We start from the raw sequence: 9,441 nt of genomic DNA, 5'->3' as shown, positions 1-9,441 counted from the left end.
CTGTGTCGAAGTTTCCAGTCCAGTTTGTCCTTGTTGTCGGAGAAAATCCATCTGTCCAAGGAACCATTGGGCATGAGCTCGTAGACGAGCAGCCTGTGTGAAGCATCGGCACAGAAGCCATAGAGTTTGACAATGTTGATGTGGCTTATGTTTCCCAGAGCCGAGACTTCTGTTACAAACTCCTTTTGTCCATGCTGTGTGCTGAGTTTCTTCACTGCCAGCTTCATCCCGTTGTGAAGCATTCCTTCGTACACTGTGCCGCAACCTCCGCTTCCTAAAACCTTTGTGAATCCTTTTGTTGCAGAGTATAGGCTGCTGAACGAGAACCTGTAAGGCGAAGCTTGTACACCGGTAAGGAAACTGTTTAGTTCGTCGAGCATGACCCTCCTTCGATGCAGGATCGTGAAAAGCAACGCAAAAGTTACAATGGCTACAGCAGCTCCTGCAGAGGTAATTCCGATCACTAGGAGCTTTGGAGTGTCTGACGATGAGTTGTCAACAGGCACTAACCTGGAGTAATTCTGGTACTTCAGAAAGCCGAACAGTTGCTGAGTCTTGTTCGAGTCTACCGTCAAGCTTCCCAGGACGTCTTCTATGAAAAAGCAATTCTGGAGCGCCTGGTCGAAAAAGAACGCCGCACAGGAGCAAGTGGATTTGCATTGCTCGAGGCAATCTTGCATTGCAGCGCCTGTTCTATCGGGAGGGTTGAAAGTGTTGGCGAAGTACGATGCACCTGCGAGTGTTACAAAGTCGGTCTCGTACCTGGAGCTGCAGTTTGCAAGAGAAGACCATTCTGGCTGGGCACAACTTCCAAGTGCTGAGGTAGTAGAGTTGTTTGCTTCGTTGGTCAGGCACTGACACTGCTTTCCTTTCTCGAGCAGCCCATAGCTCCCGCATGGCGCTGGCGGTGGAAAGAACTGACTCGTGCTATCGAGCTCCCAGCTTCCATTTGCCAACTCTCGCCTGTATGAAACCATGGTCCCATCATCGGCAAGCTGGAAATACCTCATTGTGGTGTTCCCTGGGAATATTTCCCCGGACAGTGGAGAGCCACACGGCTGTTCGTTACCACCAACACGAATAGGTTCGTATACCATGCTCATTTCTCCTGCTGGCGTGAATGAAAGAGCAGTTCGAAATCCTGGGCAGGTTACACTGGGCGAGCCAATTTGTGATCCGACGAAGCTCCACAACATGTAAGGCTGCTTTTTCTTGGAACCGATGCTCATGTATCCGACTGATCCACTGGCCTGTATCTCTGCGATATACGAGCCTTCGCTGGGGTCTGAGGCGTTTTTGTTACTCACAACTGACTGTCCAGTTACTAGCTTCTGGTTTGGCATCAGTGCGCTCCATGGGCGATCAAAGGAACTCCATACCGGGGTCTCAGATTCATCGAAGAGCTGCAAGTTCCCGGAATTCTGAATGCCGATATAGGCAACGCTTTCGTTTGGAGACCATGCCACGGAACCATTTGCATCCAGGAGCTGTAAGCGACCACCTGTTTTAGCGAGCATTGAATTTCCTGACACTGGAGCGTTCCGGTTGGCTATCCAGACGGGAGCTGCTGTGGAAGAGTTGCGAGTGCCAAACATCAGTGCCAGGTAATACTTGTTTGATCCATTGAAGTTGAGGAATGCTAAGCCCAAGTTTTCATCGTCGCTGCGTAGAGATTCTGGCCGGCTAGAAGGGTTATCCTTTGGAAGAGCACTCACCAGGCGATAACTCCCGGATCTGCCACCGCCTTGGAATTCTGGGAGACTGTTGTTCATGAAAATGCGCCATTTATCAGGTATCGTGTACAACTTCCCTTCAGAAGTAACTGTGAGGAGCATTATTAGTTCCAGGAACAACGCCTTAGCAACCTGTGAAACCTTTTGCTTTTGCATTGCTGCCGTTCTGCATTGAGAACACCTGCTTATACGAGACGTAAGTCCTTACTTTCAAGACTTGGAAAAGTCTTGAAGACTAGACTTCTTTTCAAGCAAAGACTAATCAAACTTTCGGTAACAGTTGGTACTCGAGACTGGAATAAGTGGAAGAAGTATGAATATGAATGAGTCAAGTGAATGGACCGCTCCCGTTCTATAGATACAAAAATAGCTAGCGCATTCTGCTTCATGGTTCATGGCTATGAAGATTTTTTTGGTCGCTTTCTTTCAGCTGATGACAATTCTCTTTCGTGTGCACGGCAGGAACTACAGTCTATCACACGGCTGGGAAGTAACGAACAACAATCAGCTTCTGGAATTGCAAGGATCACAGGCCAATGCCAGTTATCGGCTGCTCCGAGCAGGTGACAGTCCTCTCATGAGCCAGAGCGGAAGATTTGGCTTGTCTTTCTTTCGATTCCACAACTCGGCCGAGTTCTACTTTGCTTTGGTTCTTGGCTCCAGCAACAACACGAACTCTGGCGTCTGCGTCTGGGCTGCAAACCGGGACTGTCCTGTGACAGAAAATGCTACCGTTCGTGTGACCGGTCAGGGAGCTCTGGAAGTTGCCGATTGGGATGGGAAGGTTGTATGGAGTTCTCCTGGTGGAGTTTCTGAGATGGAGCTTCGAGACACTGGGAACTTTGTCCTCTACAACTCCACGGGTGGGATCTCCTGGCAGAGCTTCGACCATCCTACAGATATCCTTTTAGAAGGACAAGTCATGGTAACTAAGCAGAGACTTATCAGCAGCGCCAATTCATCAAGTCTTGCTAGCGGGAACATCAAGATGGAAGTTGAGCCGAGCGGTCTCATCTTTTTCCTCAACCGGGACACAAGACAGCCTTACTTGGTTTGGAACTTATACAATGGAAACTTGCCAATGGACGAGACTTCCATCAACGCACCATGCCCGACTTATCACACAGAGCTCGAGTATTCCGCTGGCCAACTGATACTATCGTACCAGCCATCGACGAGCAACCCTTCCCAGCTCTGCAGCGCTCCTCTCACAGCAGTACTCGGGAACAGCAGCGATGACCGGCAGTATCTCAAACTTGAAATCGATGGGAAGCTGGTTCCTTACACCTACAACTCCGGACGAGCTTCGTGGGAACAGGGTCCGCCGTTCATGAGGAACAGACTTGGAGGTTGCCTCCCGATGGCATGCGAATCGAACAGCGTTTGCTCTGGGAACGCTCAGTGCAGCTGTATAGTCCAAGACCAGAGTGGCCATCAGGAGCAAACTTGCCCAAGTCCGAGCAGCATACCTCTCGTTTGCAACCACGAAGTCGAGGCCGAGAACCACCACTTTCTCAACGTGAGTGGAGCCGGCTACTTCTCCAACAATTACACCAAGGCCGACAGAGTTTCCACCTTGAGCGAGTGCTGGAGCTTGTGCCTAGCGAATTGCTCCTGCACCGCACTCTTCTACAACAAGCAGTCGAGCACCTGTTTCTTCGTCGACCGGATGTATGGAGGCCTCACCAGGGATCCCAACTTCGATGGCTTCCTCAAGCTGCAAAACGCAGAGCTTTTCGTGCGGAAGAAGCCCAAGGATCGCACCGTTTTGCTTGGAGTCAGCATTGCTGCGAGCGTGGTCCTGCTATCAGCTCTCGGCTTGGTCGTGCTGATGATCTGGAAGCACAGGCTTGACAAAGTTGAGCGTGCTTTGGCTCTGGCACTGCAAGGCTCGGCTCAGAAGTATACATACAAGGAGCTGGAGGTGGCGACTGGGAACTTCGCTTCGAGCCTTGGTAAAGGCGGCTTTGGAACCGTCTATGAAGGGACTCTGGCGGACGGGAGAAAGGTGGCGGTCAAGCGCCTGGAGAACCGGAACCAGAGTGACAGGGGATTTCTGGCGGAGATGGCCTCGCTGGGACGGATAAGCCACCACAACGTTGTCCAGCTCTATGGCTTTTGCTCCGAGAAGAACCAGCTCATGCTCGTCTACGAGTACGTGGTGAATGGATCCTTGGATAAGTGGCTGTTCGAAGATCGATGCTTGGACTGGCAGAGCCGCCGCGATATTGCCTTGGGAGTAGCTCAAGGCCTGGCTTACTTGCACGAGGAATCGCGGCAGCTGATTATCCATCTCGACATCAAGCCCGAGAACGTCCTTCTAGACGATAAGTTTCGTCCCAAGCTCTCCGATTTCGGCATGGCGAAGCTGCTCAAGACTCGGGATGTAAGCCAGACCGTGACTGATGTTCGAGGTACTCCAGGATATCTCGCCCCGGAGTGGCTCTTACATTCGGTAGCCACGAAGAAATGCGACGTCTACAGCTATGGTATGGTGCTGCTGGAGCTCATAGGTGGACGAAGGAACTTGTCCAAGCTTGGCGGCCATGGTGGAGAAGACTGTCGTGAAGCTCCAATGGACGAGGGGGAACAAGCTTTGTGGTGGTACTTCCCGGCCTGGGTCGTAGCTCGAGTCTCCAAGAGAGAGTTTCTCAAAGTCGTGGATACAAGGATCCGAGATAGTGTGGACGAGGACGAGGTGAAAAGTATGCTCCAGGTAGCTCTGTGGTGCATCCAGGATAATCCCAGCCAAAGACCCCCGATGGATACAGTCGTCCAGATGCTCGAAGGTCGAAAGGAGATTTTGGAGCCGCCTCTCTTCTTCCGGTTTGCGTTGAGTTCTGCGGGAGTTCTTCGGTTCTCTTCGACTAACCATCTTGGTGGTAGCGTCAGTGTGGCCATGGTAGCACACCAGCCGTCTGGTCCCAGATAAACCAATCTATAGTTGAAAAGTTTGATCTATTATAAAGTATATAGAATATTTTTTCCTCACGAAATATGGATCACCTTTGCGCTCTCATTTGATTGATCCATTGACGATTGCTGATTTGCATGGTCCTTTAGAGGTTTGGAAGGGAAGACCTTGGTAATTTGCAATGCCCTGCTCGTCAGTGCGAAGTTCCTGCAAGTCACACGGTTTACATCGTTCGAGTGAACAAAACATGGAAAGTCTTTCATCAACTTACAGGAGCAATCTTGTCCCACAGTGGGGGAAGATCAGCTCCTTGGATTTTCATCGCACGGAGGATCTCGTGGTGACTGCCGCGGAGGACGCGTCCATTCGGCTCTACGATACTGCCACTGCGACGTAGGTGATTTTTTCCCCCGAGTTCTTGGGAGGTTTCAAGTTTCCTTTTCTTTGCTCCATCCAGGCCCATGAAGACTCTCTACAGTGCAAGATATGGCGTGGATCACATATGTTTCACGCATCATACCAATGCTGTGATTTTTTCCTCCAGCAATGGAAGTGATGGTAAGAGAGAACGGTTTTTCGTGTCTTTGAGGTTCTTTCTTTGTTTCCAGAGTCCTTGCGGTATCTATCGTTGTATGATAATAGATTTCTACGATATTTCAGAGGACACACGCAAAGGTGAGTCTTTGGAGCAACCCAAGGCCATGCTTATTTTATTTCTTTTGCTCACAGGGTTGTATCACTATGTATGTCTCCAAAGAACGAAACTCTTTTCTTGCGTTTTCTTCCAGAACTTTGGCTAGAGCATTTCCATGATTTCAGGGTCTTCTTAGAGTCCGGGGAAGACTGTCTGTGGCGTATGATCAACAAGGCCTGGTATTTGCTGTTGCCATGGAAGGCGGAGCAATCAAGCTGTTTGACGGAAGGTCTTTCGACAAGGTAAGATGTGATTGATTCTCCAATAATTTTATGAAAGTCCGAACGAATGCTTCAGGGACCTTTTGACACTTTTCTCGTGGGTGGTGATACCGCGGAAGTCGCTGGCATGAAGTTTAGCAACGATGGTAAAATGATGCTTCTCTCCACAACAAACAGCCGGGTGTATTTGCTTGATGCCTACTCTGGAAAGAAGGTAAACTTCTCTCTCGCTCGTTAAGTCTATACCGAGAGCTCCTTCCCAGATGCATGGATTCACGCTCAAGCCCAGTCGAGACGGAGAAACGTTGGAAGCATCGTTCAGTCCAGACGGTCGCTATGTTATCTCAGGTAACATTCGTTTGTATCAGTTCCTGATAGCTATAAGTATTGAATCTCAGGCTCCGGGGATGGAAGTTTGAGAATATGGAGCTCCTTAAGCGGTGCAGAGGTGAGAGAAATTCTCGTGCTAAAAAAGAGGAAAAAAAAGACTTATTTTGATTGAATTCCAGGTAGCGTGCTGGACGAACAACGCTGGAATTCCTGCCGTGGTGAAATGGGCTCCGCGAAGGCTCATGTTTGCGACTGCCTCATATGTTTTAGCGTTTTGGATACCCGACGTGTCCAAACTGTAAAAGGATGTTTGTCAGGTATGTTAATCAAAGAGAGCTTGTAGTCTTATTAGTCTTAGATAGGAAAGGTGGTGAAGAACGTAACCCGAAGAAAGTATCCAGTTTGTCAAGAGTACCCAAGCATGTAGTAAAGCACGACGAATATGAGTGTTGTATACTTTGCCATCTCACACACGATGAAACAATAATATGAGCACTGCCAAACTTCCAGAGGTCTCTTGATTTGTTCGGACCTCAAATTCTTAAGGCCAATCGAACAAATGCTACCAAGATCAGCACGCCAGAATAAATCAAGACCCTTGCTTCTCAAGCTGTGCTTCCGATAAAATTCGTGCCCGAAGGTGGTCTTGTCGGGATGGTTACCGTGGTGGAGCCTAAACCAGGCTCTGGTTTTGGTTTAGGAGCACTCAAATGCCAGCAATGGTGCTGCTGGGCTGATATTGAGTTTGATAATGTCTCTCACTAATGACTCTTCCGAAATCTCCTTCTTTGGCAGAGATCCTCTTTGGTTCCACCAGAGGCATCCCATAAAATTTTTTCTCCAACGCAAACACAAAGAGCAGCGCAAAACCACTCCATCCCCATAGAAAAATGTATTTCCCAAGCTTTCCCAAGCTTATCGATCGAACTGTCCATGGCAAACGCTGTATAACTTCATTGGCATTCTGCAGATTTCTCTCAGCACAATACGTTCTATAGCCACAACTCCAGCTGGCTGATATGGAAGGAAAAAGTGACCAGTACCAGAAAAATAAAAAGCCATGTACCTACCTGGTAGAGATTGATAATCGGGTGTGTTTTGATAGATAATATTTCTAACAGAAATCAATACCAAATTTCAGCCCAGTGTGAGTGTCGCTCTGGATTTAAATCCATTCTTCAAGAAAAGGTGGTAAGAACAAACCTGGGGATAAGAAATGAACTTGCTCTATGCCAAGCCAGAACCTTACGATCAGATCCGTTTGAAGATGAATTGGAGGCTGCCCGTCGCAAGATGGTTGTAAGAGAACTTTTGCAAGGTCGTGGAGTTTTGTTTAATGACATGAAATATCTGGGCAATTACCTTCGTGAATTTGGGGAGCTGTTGTGTTGAATGTTCTCACAATAAAACTTGGAAAAAAAAATTGTTGTATTAAAAAATAAATATTTATTTAGGATATTCGTTTGGAAAAAAAGTTTTTATAAATTTTCTTCACCTCCCATACTCATTCTTAAATTACATGACACCTTTAAATGGGAGTATGATGATTCTAACTAAATGGAGACTGGATGGAATGATGGCTTGAAAGGATACAGCATACCACCTTCGGACCTTAGGCCACAAGCTGGTCGCCAGATACCGGTTTCTTTACTGTAAATGCAACCCCAACCGAAAGTTAAGTGAGTTATGAACAAGGTGATCTCGGTCTCCCCTCCCGCCACTATCAAACTCCACTCATGCATATTGCCTGCTCGCAGCCCAACTTTTTAAGCTCTGCCGGCATAATCTCTCTAGGCATAGTTGCCAAGGGTTGCCACTGTCTGGATGCTTCATCCAGATAGACAAAACCAACTTGGGTTTGTGTATCGACACTGTCTGGAATCAAGTTTGCAAGCACCAGCTTTCCTGAAACTCAGTAATCACAAACATGTAGAAATCACAAAAGAAAAAGAAGAAACTTACCCGCGCAGTAAACAAGTGAGGAGTTATTATTCCGGCATCCATTGTATGTTTCTTGATGCAAGCCCATGGGAAGACTCGTCCACGTTGCCAAAGTCGCCACCTTGCCGTGTGAATCCCACACGTTGACACACTTGAGCGATCTGGTGTTGTTCTTTGTGATCGTGATAAAGTAAAGCTTGTCCTATCGAAGTTTCAAGTCCAGTTTGTTCTTGCTAGTGAAAAAAATCCATCTGTTCCAAGGAACCATTGGACATGAGGTCGTAGACGAGCAGCCTTCTGAAGCATCGGAAGCGGCTTATGTTCCCAGAGCCGAGACTTCTGTTACAAACTCCTTTTGTCCATGCTGTGTGCTGAGTTTCCTCACCACTAGGTTCATCCATTCCTTCGTACTGTGCCGCGCTTTAGAGTGTCTGACGATGAGTTGTCAACAGGCAGCAACCTGGAGTAATTCTGGTTGCTGACTCTTCGACGAATCTTCCCAGGACGTCTTCTACGAAAAGGAAATGGAGTGCTTGGTCGTGAAGTGTCTCCGAAGAACGATTCGTTCATGTAATTGGATCACACTGTCCGGTTGTGGCATCTGCGCAGCAACGTTTCCGAAGTAAGAAAAGCCTCTTTCCTTTCTTTCGGAACTTTCTCAGACCGTCTTCAGCAAGGCCTAGTATTTGCTGTTGAGAAATCAAGCTGTTTGACGTAGGGACGTAAGGTCTTTTGATAAGGTATGACGTGATTGATTTCTCCGATGCATCGAGTGTTTTAAACTCCGTCTCGTGGGTGTTGATACCGTGGAAGTCGCTAGTGGCAAAATTAGGCTTCTCTATTTGCTGAACGCGTACCCTGGGAAGAAGGTATGATTCTCTCTCGTTCATCAAATCTACCGAGAGCTTCCTCTCAGATGCATGGATTCACGCTCAAGCCCAGTCGAGATGGAATGCTCATATACTGTCTTTTCTACCAGCCGAAGATGTTTTGCGGCTGCAGCCGGTGTGTAAGGAATGGTTTCATTTGCGACGGCATCCATACTTCACGGAACAATGGATGAACAAAACCCACACCAAGTTCCTGTTTCTGCACCAAGGGTATACTTCATTCAACGAGCTCAGACGCTTCTGGAAGTATCCAGCATGGAGTCTGATGGGGAAAGAAATATCTATTGAGAACTGGTTTGCCCAGCATGGGTCGCAAGTAGTCAGGGAAATATCTTCTCGTGGTTTCCATATTCCAAAAGGCCTTTCATGGTTGGAAACCCAGTGACCAAGCAATGGGAGGAGATTCCATCAATTCAACCCTCAATAGCTCGCACTCAAATGCTGATACCTTACACACAAGCAAGGGTATGATGTTCTAAAGCCATTTCATTTTGACTCAAAGGTGGGCATTTGGTTATACCCTCTCCGTCAGACCATGAGGATGTGGTCTATGAACACGGTTTGCATCAAAGGAGTGCATTATCACAATTGTATCAAGCATCACTTGTGTTGTTAGAGAATGATATGGCAAATGTCAAGAACTTGACATGGCTGTATGCTTGGGACAATAGGATGCCTAAACTTGCTTATTCACACATGCTGGAAGTTGGAGGCGATA

General features: G+C 47.7%; 4 protein-coding genes and 1 pseudogene across 6 annotated transcripts in view; 4 read left to right on the top strand and 1 right to left on the bottom strand.

The window, feature by feature from the left end:
* The window catches only part of LOC112343036 (G-type lectin S-receptor-like serine/threonine-protein kinase SD2-5), a 2,749-nt gene extending 1,406 nt beyond the window's left edge, over window positions 1-1,343 (bottom strand). Inside the window, exon 1 of the mRNA XM_024665845.1 lies at window positions 65-1,343. Coding sequence (XP_024521613.1) covers window positions 65-1,343 — 1,279 coding nt within the window. The remainder of the gene's footprint in view (window positions 1-64) is intronic.
* A 4-nt stretch (window positions 1,344-1,347) lies between these two features.
* On the top strand, window positions 1,348-2,070 carry LOC112343031. Of its 3 annotated transcripts, none has more exons than XM_024665827.1 (4): window positions 1,348-1,489; window positions 1,554-1,604; window positions 1,671-1,792; window positions 2,014-2,070. In XM_024665827.1, exons 1-4 carry the CDS (start codon window positions 1,355-1,357, stop codon window positions 2,033-2,035), a joined length of 330 nt encoding a protein of 109 aa, XP_024521595.1. In that variant the 5' UTR covers window positions 1,348-1,354; the 3' UTR covers window positions 2,036-2,070. The 3 variants fall into 3 exon arrangements, with proteins under 3 accessions (XP_024521595.1, XP_024521594.1, XP_024521596.1); XM_024665826.1 differs by lacking the exon at window positions 2,014-2,070 and adding an exon at window positions 1,842-1,968; XM_024665828.1 differs by lacking the exon at window positions 2,014-2,070 and having other exon boundaries at window positions 1,558-1,604; window positions 1,671-1,882.
* A 57-nt stretch (window positions 2,071-2,127) lies between these two features.
* On the top strand, window positions 2,128-3,015 carry LOC112343035 (EP1-like glycoprotein 2; the record flags this gene model as incomplete). Its single annotated transcript, XM_024665844.1, has 1 exon — window positions 2,128-3,015. A coding segment is annotated over exon 1 (888 nt), but the record flags the coding sequence as incomplete, so codon positions are not given.
* Window positions 3,004-4,673, top strand: LOC112343030 (probable receptor-like protein kinase At5g20050). Its single transcript, XM_024665825.1, has one exon. The coding sequence runs from the start codon at window positions 3,064-3,066 to the stop codon at window positions 4,663-4,665; it is 1,602 nt and encodes a 533-aa protein (XP_024521593.1). The 5' UTR covers window positions 3,004-3,063; the 3' UTR covers window positions 4,666-4,673.
* Window positions 4,674-5,108: 435 nt separating this feature from the next.
* LOC9650672 lies at window positions 5,109-6,194 on the top strand (annotated as a pseudogene).
* The last annotated feature ends 3,247 nt before the right edge of the window (window positions 6,195-9,441 follow it).

The sequence above is a fragment of the Selaginella moellendorffii genome, unplaced genomic scaffold, assembly GCF_000143415.4.
Source record: "Selaginella moellendorffii unplaced genomic scaffold, v1.0 SELMOscaffold_129, whole genome shotgun sequence".
Lineage (NCBI taxonomy): Eukaryota > Viridiplantae > Streptophyta > Lycopodiopsida > Selaginellales > Selaginellaceae > Selaginella > Selaginella moellendorffii.
The sequence above is the reverse complement of the archived record's forward strand: the minus strand, read 5'-3'. Positions and strand labels throughout refer to the sequence as shown.

What these genes read in the sequence shown, in the direction of transcription:
- LOC112343031 (XM_024665826.1), top strand. Translation starts at nt 1,355, where the DNA reads ATGGGCGATCAAAGGAACTCCATACCGGGGTCTCAGATTCATCGAAGA. An exon ending in ACCATTTGCATCCAGGAGCT is followed by an intron (nt 1,490 to 1,553) that starts GTAAGCGACCAC and finishes CCGGTTGGCTAT; the next exon opens with CCAGACGGGAGCTGCTGTGG. An exon ending in GAAAATGCGCCATTTATCAG is followed by an intron (nt 1,793 to 1,841) that starts GTATCGTGTACA and finishes GAGCATTATTAG; the next exon opens with TTCCAGGAACAACGCCTTAG.
- LOC112343030 (XM_024665825.1), top strand. Translation starts at nt 3,064, where the DNA reads ATGAGGAACAGACTTGGAGGTTGCCTCCCGATGGCATGCGAATCGAAC.